The sequence below is a fragment of the Ursus arctos genome, unplaced genomic scaffold (assembly GCF_023065955.2).
Source record: "Ursus arctos isolate Adak ecotype North America unplaced genomic scaffold, UrsArc2.0 scaffold_24, whole genome shotgun sequence".
Lineage (NCBI taxonomy): Eukaryota > Metazoa > Chordata > Mammalia > Carnivora > Ursidae > Ursus > Ursus arctos.
This window is the reverse complement of record NW_026622919.1, coordinates 7,795,233-7,812,541: the sequence shown is the minus strand read 5'-3', so window position 1 is coordinate 7,812,541 and position 17,309 is coordinate 7,795,233. Positions and strand designations below refer to the sequence as shown.

General features: G+C 47.4%; 1 protein-coding gene across 18 annotated transcripts in view; it reads right to left on the bottom strand.

The window, feature by feature from the left end:
- Nucleotides 1-17,309, bottom strand: part of SLC39A11 (solute carrier family 39 member 11) — a 565,309-nt gene that overhangs the window by 444,869 nt on the left and 103,131 nt on the right. For 12 of the 18 annotated variants that reach the window (XM_057318037.1, XM_057318040.1, XM_026512331.4 and 9 more), the window contains exon 4: nucleotides 4,006-4,164. In XM_057318037.1, coding sequence (XP_057174020.1) covers nucleotides 4,006-4,164 — 159 coding nt within the window. Of the gene's footprint in view, nucleotides 1-4,005; nucleotides 4,165-15,072; nucleotides 15,214-17,309 lie in introns of all 18 variants that reach the window. The other 6 variants (XM_057318035.1, XM_048225880.2, XM_048225884.2 and 3 more) reach the window with 1 other exon arrangement.

The window sequence follows — 17,309 nt, the reverse complement described above, 5'->3', positions numbered from 1 at the left end:
GCACGCACACAAGAGAAAGGAGCTCAAAACGAGGCAGAGCTCGGATTGCTACAGAGCAGATTTAAAGCACGCTCGAGCAAGACAAGCAAATGAGGAAAGTGTCTACATTTCAGTATTTAAAAGACACAACATAGTTCATTTTCTTAAAGAAAAGAGAAAATATCTGGAAGGATACCCACTAAACTGATAACAACGGTCGGTCTGCGGACAGGACAGGAAGATGGAAGTGTCTTAGTCCATTCCGGGCTGCTATAAAAAATTACTCTAGGGGGCGCCTGGCTGGCTCAGTCCAGTCGGTGAAGCCTGTGACTCTTGATCTTGCGGTTTTACAGGTTCGAATCCCATGCTGGGTATAGAGATTACTTGAAGAAAATAAAATCTATTTTAAAAATTACTATAGGAGCGCCTGGGTGGCTCAGTCCATTAAGCATCTGCCTTCGGCTCAGGTCACGATCCCGGAGTCCTGGGATCGAGCCCCGCATCGGGCTCCTGCTCGGCGAGGAGTCTGCTCCTCCCTCTCCCTCTGCCCCTCCTGCTCCGTCTCTCAATTTCTCTCTCTCAAATACATAAATAAAATCTTTGGGAAAAATAAATAAATAACATTTTTTTAAATTTAAAAATTGCTATAGACTCTGTGGCTTATATACAACAGAAATGTATTTCTCACAATTCCGGAAGCTGGAAGGTCAATATCAAAGGGCTGGCATAATCGGTGTCTGGTTTCTTGTTCGCAGACAGCATCCCTGTGTCACCATGTGTCCTCACACGGCAGAAGGAACAGGGAGTTCTTGGGGACCTCTTTATAAGGGCACTAATCTCATCATAAGGACTCCACGCTCGTGACTGGATCACCTCCAGAAGGCCCCACCTCCTAATACCATCACACTGGGGGTTAGGATTTCACCATGTGAATTTGAGGGGGACACAGTCTATAGCAGGAAGGGACTTTCACATAACTTTTTTTTTTTTTTTTTTTTAGTTTTTATGATGAGATTTTTGTGTTGTGCCATTGTAATACTAATATGATTAAAAAGAAAGACAGGAGGCCTTGGGAACACACACCCCACTGTCCTTCCCAACCCTACCCTTCTACCCACCAGTAGAAAATCACTGCTTTGAACTCAAGGTAAAAGCCACCCACCTACTGCCATCCTTAACTTCATACAGAAGCAGAACTGCAAAGACTGCAAAAACGTCAATGTCTCCAAACAGCTGCTTACTATCCATTCTCTCCATAGGGCCTCCGCAGGGGAACCCTGGGCTCAGGCTGGCCCCAGTCACGTTCCCCATCAGCCCCCTCTTGGCAGCCGTCTTCCTGAGGTCCAAAAGCTGGCACCTCCGTGCCTACCCCCTGCCTCTTCCCCTCTCCCATTAAGACACCATTTGGCAAAATCTCCATACATCTCTGTAAGCTCACTTCCCATTAACGGTTACTCCTGAGCCTTCTCTGCTTCATTCCCAGATAAAGAAATGAAAACAAATACCCAGTTCAGAGAGTGAGTCGATGTATCTGAGGTTAACAAAGCCACAACGGGTTCAACCTGACAGGCTGTTATGAGTAAAACCCTTTTCATGAGCAGTAGTTTGCTTCGCTCCAAAAGGGGGACAGATAAAGCTGAGAAGTTGAACGAACAGAAATAGAGTTGGGAGACCAGAGTTGGCGGTTAACCATCTCGTTCCCACAAACCCAAGGGTCTGGGTTCTCAAACTGGCTTCTAGCTGCCTGACAAGACTCCCTTCCCCGGGGGCACTCAATCAGTCGGATGACCACATGAACGCAAGATCAAAACCCATTAAGTCACACTCCACGGAGCACCTTCTACAGACCCGAGCTGCTGCCCCTTCTGGGTTGGGAAAGCACATTAAGAGTGAAACCTAGCGGAACCGCATGCTGTCTCACAGCGACGGTGGCCTGAGTTTGCGACTCTCAACAGCAACATCTGTATTCAGCGACTGTAGCCCTCATAAATAATTCTTATCTGTTTATAGACCTTCCAGAACAAATTCCCCTTCTCACATCAACGGCAAGAATTAATTTCTTTTCAAATGCCCTAGAACAGATGTTTACTGTCAGGCTGATCCTTCTGCCAATTAGCCTGGTTCTGGGCATTCATGGTTATTATGCCCTTTTTCAAGCCCCTTCAAATTCTCTCCCTGGACACGCAGCCACCACTCCCAAGCCATTCCTAATTTTCTGTGCAGTCAATCCACGACTTTCCCCCGCGATCGTCTCCATATTCAAAGCATATATTAGAACAAACACCGAGCAGAAGGCTAACACAATGATGCCGCATGGCGCAGACTGGCCAGTGACTATTGACGCTGCCCAGAGAAAGTCCCCACACTCGGACAGCTGATCAAATACACCTGCCCCCATCGCCACCCCGGTACCAGTGAGCAGAGCCCCATCGTGAGTGCAAAGAGCCCTCCACGAGATAGTCTTAGAAGCCCAGTGGGGCCCAGGTGGGAAGGGCAGAATGAGACCCGGTGGGGGCTGTGAGGAGCCGCTGAGCCAGCCCCCTGGTCTGCTGTTCTGAGAGTTAAGGCCACAGGCTGCAAGATCTTCCTGCCAGGGCTAGTAGAATATATCCCGAGGGCAAGTTCGCACATGACCAGGGTGGACCCGAGAGCAGAATACAGCCGCCCACACGGAGGACCTCTCAAAGTTCTTATCATGCAGAAATAATCAATGGCAAGGAAGCCAAGGGCCCAGGGGCCAGAAACTGACACTGACATTTAAGCTGCTGATGAAAAAACTGACACGGGGTCTTTCCTCCAAGACAGTGTCATGATTCTCCATCCAACCATCACATCCGGCTGTCTGGTCCAGAGGCTGGTCCTTCTGTGACACGAGGAATCCGTTTCTCATTGCCCCCAAGGACAAGTTCTCCCGAGAACCCTTCCTTTTCTTTCTCTGGTCAGGAATTTATGGCAGCAAAGAAGGCAGGTAGGCAGGGAAGAGAATGTCAGACCACCTCCTGGGCTAGGTGTCCAGCTGACTCCAGAGAGCCAGACTGGATCCTCGCTTGTCACAGTCCAACAGAAGAAATGACCCCCAACCCCATTCTCCCCTACAGCATCCTTCTTGTGCCTCCTCCCTTTCTGGGTGAGCAGAGAATTCAAGCACCAGCCCAGATCTCACAGAGGACTTCTGCCTATCTCTAGGGCTGCTTGGGACACAGCATCGGGGAAGGCATAGGTTCCTGTCCTGGGTCCTTACGACACTGACCCTTCTCCACTGACAGAAGCATATGCACACCACCTGATTTTAGCCAAGAGCATTTGGTTACGATCTCACGGCCAGATTTCAGGCTGTGGCTCGTACCACGCTTCACACGTGAGCAAGTGAGTACATGCTCGCTCCCCACACCTAACCCACCAGCCCCATTTCAGCAAAAAAGCCTAAAATCTCTGGCTTGCCCCCAGTTCTAGTGCCTTTTTAGATTTTTAAATGTTTACTTTGCAGCCCCTCAAGGGAGTTAGCCTCAGGCTATAGGAAGGAAGACTGGAGCCAAGGGACACACAACCAGGCGACAGCAGGAGTGAACTCGAACTCAGGCTCTTGCTACCCAGTGTCCCCACCTCATCCTCCTGTTAAGAAGCCCTTGTCGATGTGACGCTGTCACTGGTCTTATGCTATAGTTGGGTGTGTCGTCATCTCCCTGATGACAGCGTAGGCTCCTTGAGGGTCAAGACCGTGATCATAATCACTCACTTCTCCCAGTTGCCAGGTCCGCTCGGAGACACAGTGCCACACGGTACAACGTCAGCTGCACTCTCTATTTATAGGGAAATCTGACATTTAAAATCTGAACTTACCAAAATGTAACTAAGGGGATGATTAGTCATATTACCAAGAGCTTATTTTCTTTTAGGAAGAAAAGTCCCAATTCAAGGTACAATTCTTGGTAAAAGCCCTAAGTGGCTTGAAATATCTATTTCGATACCACTGGCTACTCAACAGAGCCATGAATGGGTACATCAAGTCTGAAGAGTGGTACTCACCAGGTGAGGCATCAGGAGGTCAGCCAGGTAGACAAAAGCAGCTCCGAGGGTAAAGCCAACAGCCACAGGGAAGAAGGCAAAGGCACCAAAGCCCCCAGAGGACGTGGCCATCTCAACGGCCGGGGCCAGGAGAGACCAATAGGAAGCTGCTAACATGACCTGCAAAACCACAGGGAACAAGCCATTAAACCAAGCACAACCCCAAAAGCCCTTCCAAGTGTCGACCTCAGTTGCTCTCTGTGGCCCAAAACGAACCCTACACAGGTGTTAGGCCTTTTATCTTCAGCATTTGGTACTCTCTCAAACCACAAAGCCACCACCAGAACGCCTGGGATGAATGCCATGGGAATTCAATATGGCGCGGGATGGAGGTGATCTTGGAGGGATGGAGTCCAGTTTGCTCTCATCTAGCTTCTAACTCAGTGGGTCTCAACCACTGGCAACTCTACCCTCCGGTACAGTTTGGCAATGGGTGGAGACATTTTTGGTTGCCACAGTAGACATGAGTCACACACATCTGTCTCCCTTCCATTTTTACCTGTCAGCTCCATGTCTGCTCTCTGGGGCACCAAAGAAGGTATCTTTCCTCTAGGATATGTGGCAGCCTTTGAAATATTTGAAGTCAACTGCTGACCAATGTCAGCTCAGTCTTGCCAACTTTGTTATCTCTAAAAGGAAAGCAGGGAACTAATATTTATTGATCACCTACTATGTCCAGGGAAATAGATCTTTGATAGCTTCTGTTATCACTGCCACAAAGCTGGGAGGCAGATGCTGTCTTCTGTTGCTATCCATAGATAAAGATATTGAATCAGAAGTGATAAGATAAGGTGGAGATCAGGTCGCCAATAAACGGCAGATCCACGGACCTGAGCAAGTAGGACCATAATCACCTGAATGAGGGCAGAACCATGAAAGGGAAGAGAAAAACGAAGTGGAACCCAATCTCATTGAGGTCAGCTGGATAGAATTTCTCCAGTGTTTACCGAATTAAAACGCTCACCCACGGCTGTTTACTCTTAAAGGTGCCGTGACACCTCCTTGGCGAGAGTACACCCACTACCCACCATAACCATAGGACAGGCATCACTGACACGTAAAATGTTGAATGGGTTTCTTAAAATGCTTTAATTATGCCCTGCCTTGAAAAAAAAAAAAAAATCTGCATCACCCGTCTCCAGAATAACATTTGCGGAGACAAAACCAGGTATTACGAAAGCAAAAATAAAGAACAAATCCATGCAAAAAGTAATTTCCCTTCTGCCAACCATCATCCACACACGGTCACTTGCTCTGGGCCCCATTCTCCCAGCAAAAGTCTTAGTGCCTCCCACGGAAAGATTGTATCTGCCTCAGAAACCCCAGAAAGGAAGAAAACGCCTCATCAGTTCAGTTCCATGAGACCACCCAAGGAAGCTTGTGGATTCATTCCCCGTGCCACAGCCTAACCCATCCCTTTCCCAGACTGTTGTCTCACCGGCTCTAGAATTCAACAGCCCTGGGGAGCTGCTATTCACCGTAAACTCTGCGCCAAGGAGGATCTGCACACAACCTGTCCAGCAACCTCTCTGTGTGCACGTTCCAGGGCCTTGCAAACAGCCCCATCAGCAGTGACGCTAACGCTACACCATCCAGGAAGGCTACTCATGTCATCCCCCAACCCCTCCCTGCATCCCATCCTCGTTGATGCCACTGGGGGGCACGTCTTCAGCCTCAGCTCCCTGTCTACCTCTTCCACACAAAGTGGAATCTCTTTGGCCCAAGCCCCTTTCCATCCCTCTACATCCCTGGATGCCAACTTTTTCCTTGGCCCAGCAGACAGAGATACAAAATGTTGCCATGGACAAGTGACACGAGGTAGTGCAGAAGAGATGTGCCTCTCAACGGAGGGGCACCGGGACGCTTGAAAGAGAAGAGCATGCCGGATGATTCAGATGGGCGCCCCTCGAGAATCACCATTCTCTATCCTTCCAGTGAAATCGAGGACCCAACTGGATTTCCTTCATTTCTTTTCCTCACCAGATACCCTGCCTCCCACATAAACTAGAAAAATGACCAAAGAACAACCATGAAATAGAACCGGGTTGCCTGTCTGAAGTGAAAACAGGGCCCAAAGAAAAGTTATTTAGAGGGCGTATGGGGGAGACCAAGTAATGACCTCCCTCCAAAGGCAGCCACATCCTGATCCCCAAAACCCGTGACTATGTCCCCCTTACGTGGCAAAAGGAACTCTGTGCTTGTGATTAAATTAAGGACCTCGAGATGGGGAGCTTATCCTGGATGATCTGGGCAGAGCCAAAGTGATCCCAGGGTTCTTAGGAGAAGACAAGAAGAGTCAGAGAGAAGATGTGATGACAAGAGCAGAGGTCCCAGTTAGTAAGGGACTGGAAGATGCTGCTGGGCTGGCTTGAAGACGAAGGAAAGTTCATGAACCAAGAAATAGAGGCGGCCTCCAGAAAGTGGAAAAAGCAAGGGAATGGACTGTCCCCTAGAGCCTCCAGAAGGAACGCAGCCCGGCCAACACCTCGACTGTAACCCAGGTAAGACAACTTTGGACTTCTGAACCCCAGGCTTTCAGATAGTGTATGTGTGTCCTTTCGAGCCACTAATTTTGTGGTATTTTCTTACGGTGGCAACAAGAAACTGATACAGCATCTGAAGGCATGCGTCACTTTTTTAAAAAGCAGTCACAGGTTCACAGCAAAACAGAGCAGGAAGTACAGAGAAGTCCCTGCCCCACACGTGCACGAACTCGCAGTATGGGCAGCCCACACCTCAGTGGCATGTTTGTTACAATACACAGACACACCATTATCCTCCAAAGTCCACGGTTTACATTAGAGCTCAGGCTTGCTGCTGTACGTCCCACGGGCTTGTATGAACACATAAGGATGGGTACCCGCCATTACAGTATCATCGCGGGGTGGTTTCATGGCCCTACAAATCCTGGGTGCTCTGCCTATTCATCCCCCCCCACCCTTGGCAACCACTGATTTCTTTACAGTCTCCACAGTCTTTTGCCTTTTCCAGAATGTCATACAGTTGGAAGCACACGGTCTGTAGCCTTTTCAGATTAGCTTCTTTCACTCAGTGATATGCTTTTAAGGTTCCCCCATGTCTTTCTGTGGCTTGGATAGCTCATTTCTTTTTAGCCCTGAATAATACTCCATTGTCTGCATGGCCCACAGTGTGTTTATTCATTCACCTACGGAAGGACATCTTGGTTGCTTTCAAGTTTTGGCAATTATGAATAATGAATAAGGCTGCTCTCGGCATCTGCGTGCAGGTTTCTGTGGAGACATAACTCTTCAGCTCATTCAGGTAAATGCCAAGGAGTACAATTGCCGGATTGTAGGGTAAGCCTGATTTAATAATTTACCTCCACATAGGTGGCCGGCCTGAAACTCTCAACACTGGCAAAGCTCCTTTAAATGTTAAGCATTTTTGAATCTGGATGACATTAACTAGCTGTATAGTAGCAGAAGTTGTGCATCTGATTAACTCCGATTTACTCCTACGGAGCAGGGCCTGGAGGGGAGAAGCTCCCAAGGAGAAGGTGGTCAGAAGTAGGCCCAAGACTTCAGGTAATGAGCTCCACAGGGAGGTCCTTGCCAGCCAGTCCTTGGCATAGGACCTGTCATAGGACCCCAGATGACAGATACCCAGAGCCCTTCGACTGCCGCAACGCCGCTTATAAAGGCAAAAGCCAGTCTAGCAGCACCAGCCCTGAAGATAGCAGACAGAAGCATGAGGAGCAGACAACGAGCACCTTCCTCTTCCCACCTTTGTCTAGAAAAGGGATGCATAATCAGGTTTTAGGGCACATGGCAGGGGCCTCACTCTTCCCCCAAAGCCCTTTTCTTGCCTTTTTCTTGCCCAGAATAAAACGTGAAGCCCAATCCATCAAATGCACTGTGGGAAGGCTTGGGGGAAGCCCATCCTCCAAGCCAGATGTTGCTAAGAGCAAAGCAGCCCAAAGTTTTACCAAATAATCAAAGCAGCTCAAGGGAGCAGGCATTTCAGTAACAATGACAATTCCTGCGAAAAGAGCTAAGGAGGAAACACAGTTTTTTTTAAAAAAGGACCGAAAGTCTCACTTCCGCCTGGCTGGTTTAATAGGCTTACCGCAGGGCCCAGAAACCTGAAGATGGAACAGAGTGACTGTCAGACAAGCTGTGTCTACTCCTCACTTCCCATGACCAAGGGTGATCCAAGAGAGACCCTGGCTCTCCTCTTGACACACCGCCCAGGGCATCTCAGCCCCATGACTGACCCCAACGTCCATCCCTACAGAGGGGCGAATGCAAGAATGGATGACCTGAGTTAATTTTTTAAAAAGGGATGTTGATCTTGTTCGTAGTTGACAAGATGGGAACAGCCCAAATGTCCAACAACAGGTGAATGGAGACACAAAATATTCTCCTCGATGGAGTACTTCTCAGCCATGAAAAGGAGTGGAGCGCTGCGTACAGACTACAACATAAGGGAGCCTCAAAAACATTAATTATATGCTAAGTGGAAGAAGCCAGACACAAAAGGTCACATAGAATTAGACTGCAATTAAAGAAGATACGGTGTGTATATATATATATATATATATATATATACACACACACAATGGAATATTACTCAGCCACCAAAAAATGAAATCTTACCACTTGCAATGACATGGATGAAACTAGAGAGTATTATGCTAAGTGAAATAAGTTAGAGAAAGACAATTATCATATGATTTCACTCATATGTGGAAATTAAGAAACAGAACAGATGAACGTAGGGGAAGGGAGGGAAAAATAAAATAAGATGAAACTAGAGAGGGAGGCAAACCATAAGAGACTGTTAACTATAGAGAGCAAACTGAGGGTTGCTGGAGGGGAGGTGGGTGGGGGGATGGGGTGACTGGGGGATGGGCATTAAGGAGGGCACGTGACGTAATGAGCACTGGGTGTTACAGGCAACGGATGAATCACTGAACTCTACCTCTGAAACCAATAATACACTATATGTTAATTAACTGAATTAAAATAAAATGAAATTTAAAAAACAAAAGATTAAAAAATAAAAAATAAATTAAATAAAAAATAAATTAAAAAAATAAAAAATAAATATTTACATTACGATACATCCATTTACACAAAGTATCCAGAACAAGCCAATCCTAGACACAAAACAGACTAGTGATTGACGGGATGGTGGGAGCCCAGAATGGGGGAGCAACTGTCTAACGGGTACAGGGCCCTCCTTGTGATGAAAATATCTGGAACTAGACAGAGGTGATGGTCACACAACACTGTGAATGTACTAAATGTCTCTGAACTGTACACTATAAAACGGTGACTGTTACGTGGATTTTATCTCACTTAAAAAAAAAAAAAATGAAAGTTGAGCTAGCCCTAACCATTAGAAGCCTATCTTGCCCGACTGCACCCCACTGCAAGCTGAACCCTCCAGCCCCGCCCCCCCCATCCCTTGGCCCAAGCACTTCTATCTGCAAAAATGCCAGTACACCAAGACCTACCTCTCATGCCTTTTCTTCCAAGCATCCAAAACGCATTACCACACACTCATACATAAATAATGGATGGGGAAACTCAGGATTTAGAATCAGGTTCAAATTTGCACCTTGGCTCTGCCACTTACTAGTTAGGTAGCCCCAAGCGAATAACCTAAGCTCTCTGCAGCTCAGTTCTGAGCAAACCACACGTAGGGGCAAAGCTTACTGTATGAAGATTGTCTTAAAAATGATATGGGGCAATGCATATACCACACCGACTAGTTCCTGGCGGGAAGTTAAGGGTCAGGTTGGTGTTGCTGGATTCTTCCCTGAGCTTGCCTGTACTCAGCATGCTCCTGCCATCGGCCCCATCTTGCTCCCTCCCCCTCCTCCAGGGTGGCCCCTTTCCAACACACTGGATTCGTTATTTGTGTCCATATTCTCCCGGAGACTAGGACGAGGGCCTTGCTATGAGCATCTTTGTATCCTGGCACTACAGGTCTGAGTAGCCCTGGACAGAGCAGGTCTCCAATATTGGGTACCTAAATGAATTCTCTGTTATCCCTGCTAATGATGGGGAGCAACGGGGGCGGAGAAATCAAAAGAAGGCATAATCAGGAAGTGATTCAGCACTCGTTTTTTTAGTCTACTACCTAAATTTTAAAGTGATTTTACCTTCCAAATTAAGTACTATGCAGGCTCATACCCAAATGCCTTCACTCCTTTGACAAACACTAGATGAGTCATTGTTTAACATAGCAGAGTTTTTCTTAGGTGTGGAAAGAAAGTGGTATAGAATTTGCAGAGCATCACAGAAAATCTGTTGCATAGCGTCTGCTGATAGAGTTGAAAGGGGTTTCAGGAGGCTGCCCAGTCCAAATGCTTCATTTAACAGGTGGGAAAACTGAGACCCGAAGGGATCCAGTGGCTTTTCTCAAAGCCCCAGAGCCAGCTGAAGTCATCCAAAGCTAACTGCATCAGCCCCACATCAAGTTCGTACCATCCTTCCCCCCTCCACTGACCCGGAGTCTTTTAAGAAATTCTAAGAGCTACAGAGTGAAGACAAAAGTTGAAGTTAGTGCCTCCCTTATCACCAAGCAAAGCATCCCACAGCCACAGCCTGGGATGAATCAGCTTTAGCAATCATCAAATGTAACCTTGATCCCATGGACTTTCCCCACCACTGGGATATAAGCTGCTTCAAGAAAACCCAGCACTAGGAAATATTTGGCAACTCATCAACAGGAGAAATGATCTTGTTAAACATTTTTCTCTGCAGCATTCGTTACAAACCGAATTAAACCTTAAAAACCCAAACCCATAGCCCATGACTGCCTTAAAGGTAGGGAAACAAGCAGTTCTGTAACTCCAAAGATAATGTCCCCTTAGCAGCATGGCTAAAGCTGGCAGTTTTAAAACAAAGTCTACGTATATTATGCTCTCAGTGTAGGGCTCTGAATGAAAGGCACACCTTCCTCTCTTGCAGACCACACTTTAAAACAAGAACACTCTAAATGCAACATGTATCCTGGGTTGGATGCTGGGAACAGCAGAAGGACAACAGTGGGAAAAAATGGAGAAATCCAACTAGCATCTGGGGCTGAGGGAACAGCGATGTACCAATGTTAATTTCTTGGCTTTGACAAATGTGCTGTGGTTATGTAACACGGTTAGGGGAAATGGGTAAGAATATGCAGAAATGCCCTGGGCTGTTTTTGAAACTTTTCTCAAAATCTAAAATACTTCCAAACAAAGATTTTATTAAAAATTAATAGTAACAGTTACCAGGGCCTGAGAGAAGATTGAGGGGGATCACGACAGCTGAGGAACATGAACTGTGAGAGCAAAGTCTAGAAGGCAAGAGGACCCACGGTTTGCTTTGTGGGATCAGCAGAGGGACTGGGTGGGGCGGCACTACTTGTGATAGTCGGGGGGGGGGGGGGAGGCTACATACCTCACAAGCTTCACCTCTGGGAAACCTACAGCCTCCTCCCTGTGATTCAGAGAGGTTGAGTAAGTCATCCCAGGACACCCAGCAGGAAGTGACAAGAGCTGGGATCTAAAACTCAGGCCAAGGCTGTTAATCCCAAAGCTCCATTCCATCTCTTAGACAACTGAAATTCCTCAGAAACAACAACATTCAAGAGGTCACCTACTCAGTACGTCCAACCAGAGAATGATTTTCCCCTAAATATACTTGTCGGTGTTGACTGTGTTTACAATAGCAATGTTTACTGTGCTGATGTGTAAATCCTAGCCCATTTTGGAATATTGTGGAATATAAGCCGTGGAACTTACAGTTAAATGTGGCCAATCGAACACAAGCTCCTGGCTCCCGAATTCCCGCTGGACTTAAAAGTATAGGGATGGGCCAGGACGCCTGGGTGGCTCAGTCGGTTAAGTGTGTGTGCCTTCAGCTCAGGTCATGATCCCAGGGTCCTAGGATGGAGTCCCGCATGGGGCTCCTTGCTCAGCGGGGAGCCTGCCTCTCCCTCTGCCTGCTGCTCCCCCTGCTTGTGCTCTCTTTCTATCACAAATAAAATCTTAAAAAAAAAAAAAAAAAAGTATAGGGATGCGAAGGATCTCGACCACAAAGTCAAAAGGAGAGGGAGAGAAGGGGCAAGTAAGGACCAACAGACACCCCAAGGAGACTGACCCCTGAGTCAGAGTAAGGCGGTTCACCCCCTAGAACCCAGATCAGCCCAGGGATGGAGGGGCCCCGGGGCCTGGGCATGCAGATGGGGTGGCAAAGAGGCCTGGTGGAAAGTGTGGATGAGGAGCCATCGGACCCCAGATTCCTCCTGTACCACATGTGGCCATGCAACTGGTCCCCCCTCCACGCCTAGCTAGGGGCGGAGCACCACACTGAAAACAGGAGAACGTGAAAGCCTGTGTGCACATGGGAGCGCCCGGTGTGCTCCCATGTCCCAGTGCAGCTGCTGCCCCGGCCGCCCCCCACCCCCTGGGCATCTTCTTCGAGAACACCACCTCCCCAAATTCCCTGCACACGTGACCCCAGGCCAGGCTCTGCTTCCAGGGCAGCTGGCTGAAGACTTCACTTCCCAGTGCCCTTCACTTCCCAGTGCCCAGTGTCAGGATCTATAGTCCAGCAGGCCCGGGGTCAAGAGCCCAGAGGAGAAGAGGAGCTGGGAGGCTCCCGGGAAGGGCAAGATCATAGAGCCCCTGGCCGCTGCGGATGTCTGGAGGAGAGAGTTACAGACCTCTAGGTGGGAGACCAGTGGCCGGCAAAGGGGGAAAATGGAGACCTTCACTAAGGGCTGGAAAACACAACTGCACAAGAAAGGAAATTCATGAATGCTATTTACAGTCTTCATGTCAGCGGACTAATCTGGGGCTTATTAAGTAATTTACGTATTTATTGTGAGAGAATATACATACACGTTGCCATGCTAAAGTCCATCCAGTTCAGAGGCATTCGTTACATTCACCGTGTTGTGCCACCATCCTGTTTCCAAAACTTTCTTACCACCCCGAAGAGAAACTCTATAACCATTGAGCAAGAACTCCCCATTCTCCCGGCCTCTCCCCAGAGCCCCCGGGAACCTCTGATCCACTCTCCGTCTGTACGAATGTGCCTCAAGATGTTTCGTGTAAGTGGAAGCGTGCACTATTTGCCCCTTTGTGTCTGGGTTATCTCACTTAGCATAATGCTTTTGAGCTTCACCCGCATTGCAGCGGGTGTCACAATTGCACTCAACAACGGCTCGATAATATTGCATTATTAAGCTGTAACTACGGAGCGAGTCTAAAGCATATAATATATCTACAGAGAAGGATGCAGCTGGAGATAAGAGAACCGGGTCCTCATCTTCCAGTCCCGCAAGTCACTGGCTATGTTTACAGCTGCAAGAGTCCGGCAGCGGCAGAGAAGGAACGCAGCTGAGAAATGCGGAGGCCCACAGACGAAGACACAGCTAAAAATGGGCTATTCGTGCTCATCCCTGAGAAGTAGGAATCGCGTGGGGAAGGTCAGCAGGCTGCTGGCTTTGTTGTCAACCTACGAAAACAACTTGACTTTTTATTTATTTTTTTAAAGATTTTACTTACTTATTTGAGAGAGAGTGCGAGAGAGCACGAGCGGGGAGGAGAGGGAGAAGCAGGGTCCCCGAGAGCAGGGAGCCGGATGCAGGGCTCGATCCCAGGACCCGGGGATCACGATCTGAGCCGAAGGCAGATGCTTCATCGACTGAGCCCCCCAGGCGCCTCACAACTTGACTTTTAAAACTATATATGCACATATCTTTGGGGAGAATCTCAAAATAAATTGATAATATTTTAAAAGATTTAAATACGTAAGTAAATATTATAAATAAACGTATAATACAATTTTTGAATGTTTTGGTAATAGGAGACCCTGACCGCACAGTGAAAAGCCAATGGGAGAAAAGGATCCTGTGTACAAGAACTCCATTTCCAGAAATGTCTCTGCAGGATAATGAGACACCCCCCTGGATGGCGTGCATTTGCTAAGGGCTCCCCTAAATCACAGCCTGAACACCAGCACGCTGAAAGGGACTGGAGGAGACATTTAAAATCAGCAGAGTTGCGAGCTCTTTCTCATGTTGCTGGAGACTAAAATCCCCCATTTCACTTCTGCAGTTCCCAAAACCTAGCAAAACTCATGATGCTTCTTTTCTCAAAGCATCGTGCAAAATGCCACAGGGATGCATACGTTATAATGCTATTAATTTCCCTCTGGTGTCAGAGGTATCAGCATAGAATAATCAAAAACAACCAGCAAACCACCCCGCCCACAGCAGGCAAACCTTTTCATTTCTGCTTCAGTGCTCGTTCTGAGACAATTTCCGCTCTGGAAATATAAATGAATTTGTAAAGAGTTCCTTAAGGATCAGAATATTCCAGCATGATGAGTGCAGCTAAGCATTTCTTTTATGATAGGAGAGACAGTTAAAGACTGGAAGAAAATCCAAGCCACAGAACAAAATTTCCTTCTTAATGAAAAGGGGAGAGGAAATCATTTCACTACAATCATTTACAATGCACGGATGATCAGTATTATTCAGCGTGCGCGCGTCTAAGGGAAGTACACCGACGTCTACAGAACACAGAGCCCAGAGCACAAAGTAACAGCACCCAACCCAAGCCATGCTGGAGGGAAGGTCCTCCGTAAATGTTTGTTAGAGCAAACAGATGTGGATTCGAACCTCTAAGGCCACTGCAGAATTAAGAAGGAGGCACAAACTTGGGGTGCCTGGGTGGCTCAGCTGGTGAAGCGTCTCCCTTCATCTCAGGTCAGGATCCCAGGGTCCTGGGATGGAGCCCCACATCGGGCTCTGGGCTCAGCGGGGCGTCTACTTCTCCCTCTGCCCCTCCCGCCCCCGGCCCCCTGCTCGTGCTCTGTCTCTGTCTCTCTCACTCTCAAATAAATAAATAAAATCTTAAAAGAAAAATAAATAAAAGTAGGCACAAACTTGCAATCCATAAAAGTCAAGGCCATAATTACTCTGAAAGTACACAAGCCAAGGAATGTCTCCAACTTCTGTCCCCAAATCAGATATGAAATTAACTTTTAAAAGTCAATCGCTAAGTACCTCATCAGTGACTATTACAGGCCCAACCTTATGCTGGATCCTAGGGGGCCAGGACGGAGGAAGGAAGGTACAAAAGCTGATCCGGGTCCTGCCTCTGAGGAGCAGGCTGTGTACCGTAAGAAGAGAGACTGTGGAAGGCGCCTGAAACAAGAAAGGAAGGAAGGCTTCTGTCACCCCAAGAAAGGAGAATGGCAACACTTTCAAAAAGGAAAACATCAGGCGCCTGGGTGACTCAGTCGGTTAAGTGTGCAACTCTTGATTTCGGCACAGGTCATGATCTCAGGGTCATGAGATTGAGCCCCACGTTGAGCTCTGTGCTCAGCGTGGAATCTGCTTGGGATTCTCTCTCTCTCTGTCCCTCTGCTTCTGCCCCTCCCCCCTGCTCCCAGGGGCATGCACACACACTCTTTCTCTCTCTAAATAAATAAATTAGTTAAATCTTAAAAAAAAAAAAAAAAGTCAAACGTCAAAGGAAATGTGGTAAAGGACTCTTGACAGCTGGACCTGGTTTGGGAAGGAAAACAAGGGTAGGACCTTCTAACAGTCTGGGAGGCAAGCGCACCAAAGCTTATGTTGTGGGGACTGCCGGGTGATCAGCCCGGCTGGAAGAGAGGGTGTGCACTGGGGTCCCATGAGACAGTCCGGTACAATTCAGAAGCCAGGCAGAGTGGCTTGGACTCAAGACATGGGTGGGTTGTTTCTAACTCTGGTTGCACATGAGAATCACCTGGAGTTTTTTAACTACAGAAGCGAAGGCCCCTCCAGGATCCAATGGAACAGATACGCCTAGATTGGAAACCAACAGGTGGAGACCTGACCGGAATGGAGGCACAGGGCCCGGGAGGAAGGGAGAAATCTGCAGGCAACCCTCCAGAATGAGGCTGGCCATGTCCATTCAATACTATGCCACCCGCCAGAAACCCATGATGGGTGGTCACATGTATTCTGCAGTGAACCAGCTTTCAAATTTGGCAGGTCAATTATTACTCATGACTCAAGCATGAATCAAATTCTCAAGGAGGCTATATCTGTACTTAATTTTCTTTTATCAAAAAGCTCATAATAGACCAGCTTCACATAATTTCATGGACCTAAGTCTAAACAACTCAAAATTTTAATAATTTATATTTAGCCTCAATGACAGTTATTAATTGACGCAGACCTGCTTGAATGACCTGACTCTTGTTAGCTACACCTACTCAGTGAAAATGATGGGCAAGGTCTTGGCCTACAAGTTCGCTCTCAGTCTCCACACTAGGAAAGAACATATGAGCCATGAGCTTAAGTGGTGCCTGGGCGGCATTGTCAGTTAAGCGGCCGACTCTTGATTTTGGCTCATGATCTCAGGTCATGGGATCAAGCCCCATGTCAGGCTCTGCGCTCAGCGGGGAGTCTGCTTGAGATTCTCCCTCTCCCTCGGCCCCCTACAATCTCGTGTGTGTGCGCTCTCTCAAATAAATAAATAAATCTTAAAATAAAAAAAAAAAAAGAACATACCTGTTAAAAAAAAAAAATCAACCGTATGACCCAGTAGTTCCTCTCTTGGAGAGCAATCCCAAGAAAAATGAAAATATACATTCACACAGACTCACACAAGAATGTTCACAGTCACCTTATTCATAGCCCAAACCTGGAAAGAACCCAAATGTCCATCAAGATGAGAACAGATAAATGCACTGTACTATACTTATAAAATGAAATATTCCTGAGCAATAAAAAGGGAAAAACTGCTGAGATCGCAGCAACACGGATGAATCTCCGAATCGTTACGTTGAGTGAAAGAAGGCCGACGACACTAAATATGTATACGGATATATTCTTGCATTTAAGCCCAAGAATATGCAAAACCACATGGTGACGGAAATCAGAAAGTAGTTGCCTGGGAAGAAAGGAAGAACTAACTTAGGTAAAAGAAGTTCTTCCCAGAGTGACACAATGCTCTCAACTGCATTTTGGGTGGTGGTCAAGCAGGTGTGTACAACTGTCAAAACTCACTGGGCCGACACTTTAGACCTGGGCACGCTATTATACACAAATGATGTCCCTTTTTTAAAAACTCTTAGGGGGAGCCTGGGTGGCTCAGTCAGGTGGGTATCTGACTCTTGATTTCGGCTCAGGTTGTGATCTCAGGGTTGTGAGATCAAACCCTGCGTCGGGCTCTGCTCTCGGGGCAGTGTCTGCTTGAGATTCTCTCTCTCCCTCTGCCCCCCTCCCCTCTCTCACTCTCTAAATAAATT